The 13113-nt window shown below is 39.2% G+C and overlaps 2 protein-coding genes across 4 annotated transcripts in view; one reads left to right on the forward strand and one right to left on the reverse strand.

Annotated features, from left to right (window-relative positions):
- Positions 1-805: 805 nt before the first annotated feature.
- Positions 806-8798, forward strand: senp1 (SUMO specific peptidase 1). The gene is made up of 18 exons (XM_023425122.2): positions 806-1440; positions 1672-1730; positions 1838-2019; positions 2109-2184; positions 2303-2495; positions 2650-2794; positions 2892-3010; positions 3500-3783; positions 3898-3961; positions 4268-4306; positions 4417-4501; positions 4611-4751; positions 5300-5431; positions 5617-5820; positions 5912-5991; positions 6096-6180; positions 7286-7381; positions 7481-8798. Exons 1-18 carry the CDS (start codon positions 1307-1309, stop codon positions 7541-7543), a joined length of 2181 nt encoding a protein of 726 aa, XP_023280890.1. The 5' UTR covers positions 806-1306; the 3' UTR covers positions 7544-8798.
- The window catches only part of rbms2b (RNA binding motif, single stranded interacting protein 2b), a 19709-nt gene continuing 15390 nt past the window's right edge, over positions 8795-13113 (reverse strand). For all 3 annotated transcript variants that reach the window (XM_023425123.2, XM_023425124.2, XM_023425126.2), the window contains exons 10-14: positions 12860-12910; positions 12609-12719; positions 12100-12180; positions 11929-12019; positions 8795-11786 (exon numbers count right to left, since the gene is read on the reverse strand). In XM_023425123.2, coding sequence (XP_023280891.1) covers positions 11942-12019; positions 12100-12180; positions 12609-12719; positions 12860-12910 — 321 coding nt within the window. In that variant the 3' untranslated portion in view covers positions 8795-11786; positions 11929-11941. The remainder of the gene's footprint in view (positions 11787-11928; positions 12020-12099; positions 12181-12608; positions 12720-12859; positions 12911-13113) is intronic.

Raw genomic sequence — 13113 nt, forward strand, 5'->3', positions numbered from 1 at the left:
GCTAAAACATCATGCTAGGTGTATTATTAAACAGCACCCTGGTCCTCGGACAAACGACTTCTGATTATTTTAGCTGTATATAAAGTTCCTAATTCCACTGTTTGTTTTGGGATCATAGTTATAGTTTTGAAGTGTTTATCTGAAATTAATGAAACTATTTAGCTCAGTGGGTGATTTGTGAACCCAGAATTGCACATTGTACATATTATCACAATAATAATAATACATATTTTTATTCATTTATTTTATCTGGTTTATTCTGGTTGGTTAGTTCACACAAATTAGTCAAGGTAGATAAAAGGAGCAAGGGTAGATAAAGGTCATGTAGTACTGCTCATGCAGGTAAAGTGGCTCTTCTATATTTTGATGCACAGGTGACAAATGACACTGGAAAATAACACGTGGCTCATAGGTATTAGCAGCATATAGGCTGCTTTGTTGTTTATTTCTTTTTGGTTTGCATTTTTGTCCGTTTAATTAGATACAGACTGAAGCAACATACTCAAAATCTCTTCGAAAATGTTATGCCAAATTATGAGTTTAAGACCTCTGAGAATAAGGTCTACTTCGTAACTGCGTGTGTTTGTGTATCTGTGCGAGTGCATCGGACACACGGGGAAATTATAGACAGTGGGCTAACGCTAAATTATTTCGTGCATGTGGTGTCTACATGTGATAAAAATAAGACTGTGTTCCCGAGTCTGTGCCGGCGGGTGTGACGTGACATTAAATGCTCTCCTCCGGTCTGCAATCGACCAGTTAGTCTGCGGTGCACTCCGACTTCAAGCATACAGTCATCCAATCACAGTGTGCGATAGTAGCGCGTCCTGTTCAGCCATGTTGTGGTTTTGAATGAGGAAGAAGCGGGAGATGTTATTCTTCAACGAGTTTATATGCAATTTAAAGTCACGTTAAGGATATATAAATGAGTTAGGGTGTGACTCAGAATGATAGCCGTTTTTCCGAACGCGTCGGTTGCGACTTATCGCATCCCCGTTGGTATTTAAACATACTTCCATAAATTAGCCTTGTAGCTAACAACGTTAGCTAGCTGGGTAGTTAGCATAGTGTGCTAGCTAGGCAACTAGCGAATTCTCAGCTAACTAGCTAACGGTTAGCTCGTGTCGTGGGAAAGTAAAATGATATTTGTGAGGAATGTTAGCCTTTCAAACTTCCTCAGCTAACCCGCCTCAGTCGAATGAGGCGTATTAGCTTAATTTGGTTTGACTATATCGACAGGTAGACTGAAAGCAGCCATAGCGATTTATCTTTAAACCAGAGGCGCTATTTGTAAAACTTTTGAGCCATGTTGAATAAAATCTACGAATGGATAGAAACGAGCTTTGCCAATCTTCGCAATGGTGTACCAGCTGCGGAGAACTCAGATGCACACCGGGCACCGGGAGATGGTCAGATGAGGAGGAAAAGACCAATTGAATGGTATGAACTGTAACAGGATTATTCCCATGTGTAATGACCGTGAGTTTAAAAAGACAGAATTAAACTGATCCCAAGTGAAGTTAACTGTTATTCCATGCGTTTCTGTAAAACTGCATTCATTCAGCGTCTCAACGGTTTTATGTAATGTGAAGAAAACTATTTATATTCAGTCTGTCGACATTGATGGAACGTGTTATTAACTGTATCAGCATCAATCTTTTTTTCCTCAAGTTTGGAAGATGGACATAATATCGACCAAGATGGTTTAATGATAAAGAAATCACGAATGGGTAATTGCAAAATCACTTACATATTATACTGCGAATATCTGTGAGGATATAGTGAAATCGCTGTTACCGTTCTTACTGTCCCATGTGTCTGTTTAAATATTATCTAGGGGATCTTATTGACACAGTCAAAATTGCGGCTGAAGGGGTTAAGAGTCATAGCTCCAGTGTGGCTACCTGGATGAGGAATAACGTAAGCCCTACCTTAAGAAATATACTGCCTGCCTCCCCTGGACCTCCACCTGGAGAGCCACAGCCCTCTACATCAGCAGCAGCCTGGGCATGCAGGCCGGTAAGGATTGAATTTTAGGGAAATTATTTTAAATGTATCAAAACATTTTTGCTTTTATTTAAACATGTTGTGCATTTGTTTTTATAAAGATTACTGAAAGGAACTCTCTGGATGAGACATTTGCTGCTCCTGCAACAACCTTGGAATGGAAAACATCCAAATCAGGTAGAACTTGTTTCTTAAAACATTGTACAACCATTCACATTAAGGTTGATAGGATGTCTGCTGTCTTTGAGCTCATGGAGAGACTTTGATTATTTGACTGTTTTTTTCCCAACTCTAGAATGGTTGCGTAATGAGAAGTCCATTATGGGATCAAAAGTCTGCAGGAGACAAGTGTGCATGAGTCCCTCACATCGTGAGGTGCCAAAAACAAATGGGCATTCAGTCATCTTGCCACCCTCTGTCCCCCCTAAACTGCACTCCGCTCCACGGCTAGGCAGACCCCTAAACCTCCGACCTTATGGATCAGCAAGGTATTCCTTACATCTTGGTTTTTGCCTCTCAACAAAACTTTTTCTGTTTGAGTAGTGGTTTTTTTTTTTTTTGTCCTATGATTTATCATTATACTGTGTAAACTATTGTCAGTTGATGATATTTGATGCCTGAACTGTCATTTTGATTCTGCAGTTTCTTAAGTGGACTGGGCACCACAAGCAGCCCCTGCACCAGCATGTATGAGAAGACCTTTCCCATCAAAGTGGTGCAGAGCCCAACACACAGCACCTCATCTGGCCGCATACACATGGCCAAGCCCCGCTGCACAGCACAGGAGGTCAGACATTAGGATGATAAGGCACCATATGATTCCTTTTATTTCAGTTGTTTACATTTCATTGTATGTTTCTTGGTTCTCCTGTGTGTTTGTCCAGTCTGTTTGTGAGGAGGAGAAGGAGGTCTACAGGCAGCTTCTGACCATGGTCTCTGGTGGTCAGTCGTCTTTCCTTCACAACGGCAGCTCACACGCCTTCATGAGGTCACACAGAGATTTGTACGTATTCATACTGAAACAGGATACTTAAACAATGCCAGATTCAAACTGTCAATGAAATATGTAAAGGGATACAGAGAAGCGGGTCACAGCAGAAAGAGTACTATCAAAATTCAGTCACAGGCCAGTGGGTGGCTCCAGAGGCGCTTAAGCTTAACAGTAGTGTGTTATCCAAATTTCTAGTTTTTATTTTAGTTGTATCCTAGAATGACAAAGTAAGTAAGATTTTACTTGCATAGCTTTATGGTCAACAGATTTCAAAAGTGCTAGCAATTTCTGATGAATACTCTGTGGTAGTCGCACCCACGATTTATAGCTGGCGGTGGCATGCAAGGAAGGAGTATCCATCTTCATTCTTCATATGTTTATATGGGTAACAAATACATTTTAATAAGTATCTTCCCATCCTTTAACCCTTTGATTATGTCTGGACTGTATCTACATTGTGTTTGCTCCCTCTTCTTCTTACCCCTGTCACATTCTCATCAGCACCAGCTTCCTGACCACCAGCCGCAGACTGCTGCAGTTCTCTTCCCCTACTGGGTCAGCAGCAGGAGGAACTTCAGAGGGAACCAGCAGCTCACCCAGCCCAAGAGGGATGTCAAGCCAGAGCTCCAGCAACCTCCCCAGCCCAGTGGGGACTTCCAGCAGGCCAGGGATCCAGACTTGGTCTCTGGACACAGACCTCAGCTCTAGCAGAGCAGCTACTCTCACATCAGCTCCCTCCCCATCTGCTCTGCATGATAACTCTTCTCAGGACACACAATCATCAGGTAAGATACTTGCCTATTGTAGGAATTATGAAAATGGTGTGTCATAAGTGAACTGAGTATTTGCTTGTTTCTATATTTCATCTTGGGTTGTAATCCCCTTGTTTTCTCTTGTAGCGCATGATGGTGACTCTGTAATTATTGTAAATGAGCAAAAGGGTAAAAAGAAGGACAGCTCAAGGTTAGTATTTGTTTTCAGTCAGTGTTATTTTGTTTTCAATGTTTTATGATGAGATACATTTCACTGGTTAATAGTAATCTAATGTGTAATATGATTAAACGTACATACAGACATGGTCAAATATGTAGACATCTTAACATTTCATGTTTGATGCGGTTAATGTATTTCATAATTTGAATAAAAATGTAATTTTTATAAAAACACATAATGTAAGTCTGAGGAATGTGAGGTGCAGTCAAAACAATGACTTAAGTCGGTTCAAATGTTATATCATACACATAATAACACATTACTCTGTCTTTACAGTGTGCCATGTTTCCAAGCAGAGCTATGGATCAAAGAATTGTAAGGACATACCAGTGCATTTAATTATTCATTAAGTAATTGGTCCATAATTCACTGATATTATGTTTGAACAGAGTCACAAGGAAAAACTTGCCTTTTTGTCACTGTAGAACTAGTATGTACGACTCTCGGGCGCGAGAGAGACGGAGACATATAGAAGAGCAGGAGGCCCTGGCTGCCCAGCTGCTGCGACAGGTGACTGTTTAACCACTGAAGCCTCCTTCAGGTTCAGTTGTATCATGTCCATTGTTTATCAGCCTCTGGCTATCCCACTAACCTGTGTCATGTTGTTACTGGCTCCCAGCGCCTGTCTGAAGAGGGGCAACGCAGCCCAGATGTGGAGGTCCATGTTCGAGTTCCTTTGGAGAAGGAGGTTCCTTTGACTCCTGTGATAGAAGAACCAAAGCCTTTGGAAGAGAAACCAGAATTCCCTGAACTCACAGAGGTATGGTTGTATCTTTGCTGTGCTTGAATTTATTCAGATGACCCACCCAAATGGAAGTTTTCTCACTTAGAACATAATTTTTTCTGAATTTATGATTTCTTCCATTTTAAAAAGTAGAAATGCTTTGGCACACCTAACTGAAACAATGTTCATTCTATAATAATAAAATGTAAACTAATAAAAATCTAAGGTTAAAAAAAAATAGAAATGCAGTTGAAAGTGTAGAGTAAGTAAAAGCCTGCCCGAATGGTGCTTTTATGTACAATTATTGGTTTTATTGTAAATTCTTTGAGACTGATATTAAGTTATGTATGCTGCCTAAGTTAAGAGCAAATGGGTTTTTTCCACTGCCCCACTCTTTGGGTCAAAATAACTAGACCGGAAATAATAAAAAATGCAAATTCAGAATAATACAAGGGGTTACAAGTATCGACAATTTCTCATTTCTGCAGGCTCAAGGTTTTTGGACTATATTCATAAGTAATGAGTATATAAGGGTTAAGTTTGTATTTCCTGCTTTTTCATGTGCGCTGTCTCTTTCTGTTTAGGAAATGGAGGCTGAGGTGAACAGAGTCCTGAGAGGAGGTAGTCCTCATGAAGTGTTAAGTGAAGGTTTTGGTCTCAGCCTTACACGCAAAGACCTGCACACCCTCAGCAACCTCAACTGGCTGAATGATGAAGTGAGTACACATTATCCTTAAGCATCACGGTCTGTGTGAACTAACTTAATCCTTTTGGTTATGCATAAATTATAAAGTAAAAAATAAATGACTATGGTTATATTGTGCATATAACATGTTACACAACTGAGTCATGCAGTAGTGCTTGTCCAATTAATTGTAACTCTCCCTCCTTAATCTCTCAGGTGATCAACTTTTACATGAACCTTCTGGTCGAGCGCAGCAAGGACCCCAGCCTGCCGTCAGTCAATACGTTCAACACTTTTTTCTATCCAAAGCTGCGCAGCAGTGGCTACTCTGCTGTCCGCCGCTGGACCAAAAAGATGGACATCTTTTCAAAAGACATCCTGTTGGTTCCTGTCCACTTGGATGTGCACTGGTGCCTCTCTGTAAGTCTTAATTACCAGAATTACCATAATTGTGGACTTGGACATGACAGTGTTGGGATTTATTAAGCTTTTTTTTAATATTGTGCAACAGGTGGTGGATTTCCGCAAAAAGGCTATCATGTACTTTGATTCTATGGGAGGAAACAACCATGAAGCATGCAAAATATTGTTGTAAGTTCTAGTATCACATATGTTTGTTTGTTGAATGGCATGTCTAGTTGTATATTTGGAGAGCCTTGATGTGTATAGGAAGTAATACATTTTTGTTTCCCCAGTGCTTACCTGCAGCAGGAAAGTAAGGACAAGAAGGGCAAAGAACTGGAAACCTCAGGCTGGAGTCTACACAGCAAAAAGCGCAGTGTAAGTCTAATACGCATGAGGGCTGAGAGCATTATATAGTTATTGTTATTGTGCCATTTCATGCTGTGTTGTCAAAAATGTCATGCATTTAGGAATTCTGGATGGGTTTCTGTTATTGGCTGAAAACTCCAGGTTATAGTGTTCAGATCCAGTAGTGCCTCCATCTTTGGCCAGTTTGTCCAGGTCCATGGTTACCAGTGGACTAGCTTTAATTGTAAATCCATCACCAAGTTTTGTGTAAAGCCCTTACTAATATCTTGGTAACTAGTAGTTAGTTTCAATGTAGTGGTAGACAAAAAAAATCTGTGGATACTTTTAGAAAAAATCCAAAATATCACCATGAGTTTGAATAAAAACTAAGGAGGGGTGTTATTTCAAGTCAAGTCAGGTTTTATTTATATTATCAAATACCACAGATTTTCCTCAATGTGCTTGACAATTGACAGCAGTTGTACATATTTGACTAAATGTCTTGGAGTGCTTTGACAAATGTGGGGCTGGTAAAGGGGGGAGGGGTCCCTCCAGCACTATATATGAAGGAAAAGCCTATCAATCATCTGTTGGCATACAGCCCACTTCGTTTCATCTGCACATCCATCACGTGGCCAGTATAGCAGTCCGCCCTCTAGACCCCACTGTTGGAGTTTTTATAGTCTTGTTCTAGTAGTATTATCGTGTTTCTCATTTACAGAGCAGTGCTGTTTATACTGTTACATTATGTTAGTATACATTTTTTTTTACACTTTCACACAAGACAAGTGAGCTTGGACATTTGAGCAAGGATACATTTGAAATATGAATAATGTACAACCCGCTACTGTGAAAAATCCATTAATAACACTGTTGCATTGTCAAGAGCAAAATGTCTTGTGATAATAAGTAATAACTTCACTGAACTATTTAGTTCTACTATCTAGTAATAACTATCACTGCTGTTGATGAAATGTCCTGTCTAACTGTCACAGGTGATTTCATTTTGCACTGCGGGTTGGTCAGGAGTTTACGTACACCTTTTTAAATGTTGATTTATTCTATTATTATTATTTATTTTTTTATTTTATTTTTTAAATTATTATTATGATTTTTATTCCTCGCTCCCTCACAGGAAATCCCTCAGCAGATGAATGGTAGCGACTGTGGAATGTTCACATGCAAATATGCGGATTACATTACCAAAGACAAGCCAATCACATTCACACAGGTAATCAAAAACAGCAGCAACAAACAAGATTAATCTGATGACATCATCATCAGAGTGTCCTAAAAATGGCTCACATGACCTCTCTCCTCTTATTCACAGAAACACATGCCCTACTTTAGAAAAAGGATGGTTTGGGAGATTCTGAACCATAAGCTGTTGTGATGTCAGGATGAGGATTGTGAACTTGTGTAGTCAGCTCACGGTGTTACAAACACGAGTTGTGACTATGGATGAGCTACGTTCAGCAGCACAGTCCACTGACTGACGTCCTGTTCTGGGAAAGACTTGCACACCAGCTCATCAGATCAGGAACCAGCTCTGCTACTCTGCATCCTTTAAGGCCAATCAAGCCCTCAGCTGATCTTGGCTGAGGGGATGTTGCTGGAGCACCCAAGCACTGCCTCCAAGACCTGTTCTCCAATTTTTGTTTTTTGGTGCGCCCGTGGTGCATCAGTATAGCAGCTGAAACACTGCGTGTTTTATATTGCCCAGCCAGAACTGTTTTTGAAATCGCACTTGTACTGTCTCACAGACCATACTCTGAGCTGCAATGTTCAGTTTGATGCAGACACACAAAGTTTACATGTTTTTGTCTTACAGATAGTTGGGTGGATTATGCTGCATTGTTTTTGTAATGGCAGTAATAGTACATCTTGCTGTCAATGTTTATACTCTTGGTATGTGCAAATGCAAAAATTACTTCACTATGACAGTATGAATGCCCACAAAACTGAAATTTGAATGGTATTTGGGCATGAGAATTTTTTTTCTCTCTCCCTCTGCAATATCAACATTACACCCAAAACAGGATTATTTTTGTAATTTGTTTGATTAAAATGCACAAAAAGTCTTCAAATGTGACATTGCCTCAGAGTATGATTTACAATAAAAACAGAATGTTGTCTTACCTTGCTACTGACTTGCAAGTATAACAAAACAGTCTTAGTTTCACCCTAAAAGAGCAGGGTCAAAAAAGTTTTTGCCATTTCCTTCTTATTCATTAGTCTTGATAAAAGATTGTAAATTAAGGTTCAAAGTCTATTTTATGTATTTCAGAGTCTCTTTTAGTTCAACAGCAAATTTTTGGGCATATTCAGTATATTTTGAACTTTGTACATACTTAAAACATATACAGCCTCCTGAACAGTGTAATATACTTTTTTTTTTTTACCTATTTCCTATCTATTTTTATCTAGATCTAAGTCTGTTTTAGAAATAAATTCTCATGTATCGTGACTGTTCTTTGTGTATTACCTCAGAATCAGTTGGGTTTGATATAAAAACTGCCATATTTGATAATTTGATAAACATGAGAGAATGTAGACGTGTGTGTTGGCTTTTTTTGAAGTGCTTTACCTCTTTTACAAGATATAATGTGCCAGTGGCCCCTTGTGTAATAAAAACCACACAAACCACAGTGAAAAAGTTTTATTTAAAAAAATGACAAGTTGAAAATCAAACCAAGTTAAAAGTTTAATAGCTGTAGGGAGCTGAAGGAGACAAAAGACCTGCATCATGGCACAGACAGACAAACATTTACTGAGGAGAGATTGTTTGATGCACAGAAAAAAAACAGACTGCATGGACATTGTTGAACATGAGTTACAAACTGGTCCCATATGTGACTTGATATATCGAATGACCTTCAGCTAACGTTTTCTAAATACTTAGCAATCCAAACTTAGCAGCAATAGTTCTTTAGACTCAGTTTTTCTTCAATAATTTGGATAAAAATAATGGAATGACAAAGGAACACAAAATAGTAATTGAAAGTTGTATTTCTTTGCTTCATAGATCTATGTTCAGAGTAGTTCTGATACAACAGAAATCTTTTCAAAATTAGCAGTGCATGAAAAAAAGAAATTCCAGTCAGAGTTCAAGCCCATCAAATCTGAGTAGCACTTCACTATCCCTTCCAGTGAAATCTAAGGCATTTCTGTGAAGTTTAATTTTCTCCTGGAAATGAACTGTTTCATGGTTTAAAGGAAGAAACCAGTTTCAATTACTCAGAGAAAGAGGAAAGCAAGGTAACAAACAGGACAAGACAGGAGACACAATTAATTGGGTGGAACGGTGAATTACATCTACCACAACCCTATGGTGTCCATGTAAAAAAAAAAAGTGTGGATAGACAAGTGGGCGACACCCGCCTTCATACACATAAAGCACACCTGTCATATTGTTTTTTCTATAGTTCCTACATTTCTACATATTAACCACATTTTGGTATGAAATAGTTCCCTTTTAATGCAGTAATTTTACTAACAATTAATGAACCAAGGATGAATGTGTCAGTCAGGAAACAAACAGAAAAAAAAATTCAGTGTTTGTATGATGAAATAAAATCCATGTAAGCCAGAATGTGAAGTCATATTGTGAGGTGATCCATTGTCATAGTGTGAGGTGTCTCTTGGATATCTGTAGTATTGCATTTATAAGGACAATAAATTAATTGCATAGATCATCAGACCTTGGGCATGTTTTCCGAACATTGGACGGAAGAGTTAAAGGATGTGGACACAGTACCAGCTGTGAACAGCCATGAGACCTACTGTAGTTGGTTATTGCCTGTGAACCTTGTACACAAACTGAATCTACATTGCTCTGGCAGGATGAGGTAAGTCAAGGTTTTGAACATATATTTCTCTTACATTGTTCCCAACTGCTTTGGGTACAACTCTGTAGCAATGTATCTGAACCTAGCATACATAATTCATCCATGATCAGGAGTCATGTTTATAATGTGCCAACATTGGTGACACAGACAGAACTGAAATGTCTAAAAAGAAAAAAAAAATATTAAAGCCTCTTTGACATCAATGCTGAAACCAGAACAAGAGAAGTATGCAAACATACAAACAAATCACTATGTAAAAAACAAAGTTGAAAACATCTATTTCTCACTATTTGAAGCACTCAACACACTATCAAAAATAAAATCAAAGCTTCTTTGAAAAATCTCAATCTTAAAAGCATTAAAACTGAATTTAAAAAAAAACAAACAAAAAAAAACTTAAGAAAACCTTTAAATAAGAAATGTAAAAAAACAAAGAAACATGAGGGTGAAAAACGGAAATGCGGAAGCAAACACACAGCAATGGCCGGTATTAAAGAATCTCTCTACTGGCCAGAATAATCCACGTTGATAGTGTTTTCACAAGATAAAACAGGGCAGAGCCACGCTTTACAAGTTGATTTCCATGTGTATGTAATAAGAACTTCATACTCTAATAACAACACCTTAGTCTGAGTCAGAAAATACATTTGTGGGATGTCAGTGGAAATTCAGCTTCCCCTTTTATAAAAGGGACATGAGGAGAAAACAGAGATACTAGCTTTGTTCAGACAATTTGGTATAATGTTGTTATTAAAATGACTGAAGCGTTACTACACTGAAAATCAAAAGAAAGCCTAAATAAATTTAAATCTCTTATTTACAGGCAGCTCTGTATGAGATGTGATCCCTGTTGAACAACTTTGGATTTCATCAAGTGGAGCAGCTCAAACCAATATTTAGAACGTTTTGATAATAATCTCTGGAATGCTTTAAATCTATTTAGCTCGTTTAAAGGCGTCTTCTCTGCGAAATCCGTCATTAATGACCGTCATCTCTAAATTTTCTCTTCTTTGTAATCCTCCGATTGTCTGAAGCTTTGTCGAGATTGTTGGAACTATAAATTATTTGAGAGTCAAGTGCCAAAAAAGAAGTGAGACCACTTCAGGTAAGGTTTCATACCCGAAAAACTCGCTGCCACTTCAAGAGAAGCTAATCCAAGTCAGCACCATATCTGTTTCAAACATGAGTCGCCTGCTTTTTTGAATATGACTTCAGCTTGTGTTTTTTTTTTTTTAGCCTTCTGTATTCAAATATTTGCACCAATAAATCAAACTACGACACGTGAAGCTAGTAACACACCAAAACAAAGAATTATGTACAAAAAGGCAGGTTCAAAGCCTGAAAGAATCAGGCTGAAAAAAAGAGAGAAGTAAAATCAGCACATCTTAAAAAAGGTCAAAACAAAACATGACTGTTGAAATGTTCTTTTCCTGGTTTCATTCTAGCTCCCCGGAGTAGTATTAGAAAAGAATAAAGTTCAAATAAACCTTTGAAACATGTGTAATGTGTGTCTGTGTGTGACTGTTATCAAAATAGACACTCCTTGTCCTGTTCTTCCATTTCCCATCGCCTGCCATCCTCCAGCCTTGCTTGTTTGGAGTAAAAGAGTTTTGTTTTAAAATATGAGTTTGTAGAAAATATCTTTTTTTTTTCTTTTTTTTTTTTAAATGTCCTTTCTGTGTAACAGTACATGTTCCTCCCGAGTGTCTGGTGCCTTACGTGCAGAGTCACTGTGCCGAGTTTCTGCACTTGGGCCCCTTGAGAGTCACTCCAGCTCCAGAGGAAGATCTGACACAAGGTGACAAGACCGGCCAATTAGAAACAAGAGCATCTGTCATCATCATAGCAACAGAAAGATGTTTTAAAATGAAGACGTTTACACAGACACAGACACCGACACACACAAACACAAGCAATGATCAAAACCTACCTCTGCCACCTCTTCACTTGTTATGCTGGTAGGAGTAGGCTGTGTGTTCTGTGGGTGTCTCTATGGCAACAGGTTGTTGGACGGCACTTTCCTGAGAGGGAGGCAGCAAAGATTAAATCCATAACATTTTAGTGATAATCTGCTCTAGTGAGACAAAACAGAGGTCGTTACCTCGACTGAGATGTTGGTGGCAGGCACTTGGGTGTACTGGGGGATGTAGGTCCCCTGCATAGATGTGTTTGCAGGCATATACTGGGGGAGAATGGAAATCAAACATTCATTGGACATGACGGCTACATTTTGGTAATAACCCTGTCAAATAAACCTGCATGAGGCGAGATTTATATTTTAAATTACAACAACTTTCATCAGCCTAAATTACAAAAGGGAGCTTCAATTCAAGAAGAACACCCCACCCAATTCACACCAAACAGTTCACCTAATTTGCCCAAATAAAATATCTCCACCCTAAGTGTTCGGCAGTAGTGACTGAACACTGGGGAAAAATTGAGATCATTGCTTCTCTCATCCCTTTGGTATCGTCTTGAATAACACAATCACAGTCTGGCTAGTTTGGCAGACAGCTGCTCCCAGCTGTCATTTGACACCACCGATGTTTGGAGCTGCAGCTTTAGCAGTTAAATATCGATACTAGCTGAATGCTAATGCACTCTACTCACTGTGCCACTGCTGCCCATGGAGAGGTGGCTGAGCTGCTGTGTCAGGGGCCCCATCATCGAGGTCGGCTGGATGGACATGGTGTGGTCCATTCCTGGCGTCAGGACTGCTCCCTGCGGAAAAAACGCACACCGTGGTGTTAGAACCTGGAGACTGTTAGACAGTCCGACAGAACGCAAAGGCAGCAGAATATTAAAAGATTCCAGCTGCAACAAAAACAGGAAGAAAAGAAAAAGAGCTACTAGATACTCACTGTGGGCGGCATGATGTACGACTGGTGATGTATCCAGGACGGGTTGTGCACCTGCAGCAACAAGAAAGACATGTGTAAGAGGATAACGTGACATGATGTTAATATACGGTGGCCCAGACGGCACAGCGCACAGCAACCTGAGAAAACACATGCAAATACACCTTCAGAAAACATCAATTTGACACCACATGTGCTGCAAAAAAAAAACAACGTGCTTCAGTCTTACAACACAAGTGTTCCCCAGCTTGGGGTGG

This window comes from Seriola lalandi, unplaced genomic scaffold, assembly GCF_002814215.2.
Source record: "Seriola lalandi dorsalis isolate HSWRI2012SDOR001 ecotype SW California unplaced genomic scaffold, Sedor1 jcf7180002054767, whole genome shotgun sequence".
NCBI lineage: Eukaryota > Metazoa > Chordata > Actinopteri > Carangiformes > Carangidae > Seriola > Seriola lalandi.

What these genes read in the sequence shown, in the direction of transcription:
- senp1 (XM_023425122.2), top strand. Translation starts at nt 1,307, where the DNA reads ATGTTGAATAAAATCTACGAATGGATAGAAACGAGCTTTGCCAATCTT. An exon ending in ATGTGCACTGGTGCCTCTCT is followed by an intron (nt 5,821 to 5,911) that starts GTAAGTCTTAAT and finishes ATTGTGCAACAG; the next exon opens with GTGGTGGATTTCCGCAAAAA. An exon ending in GAAGCATGCAAAATATTGTT is followed by an intron (nt 5,992 to 6,095) that starts GTAAGTTCTAGT and finishes TTGTTTCCCCAG; the next exon opens with TGCTTACCTGCAGCAGGAAA.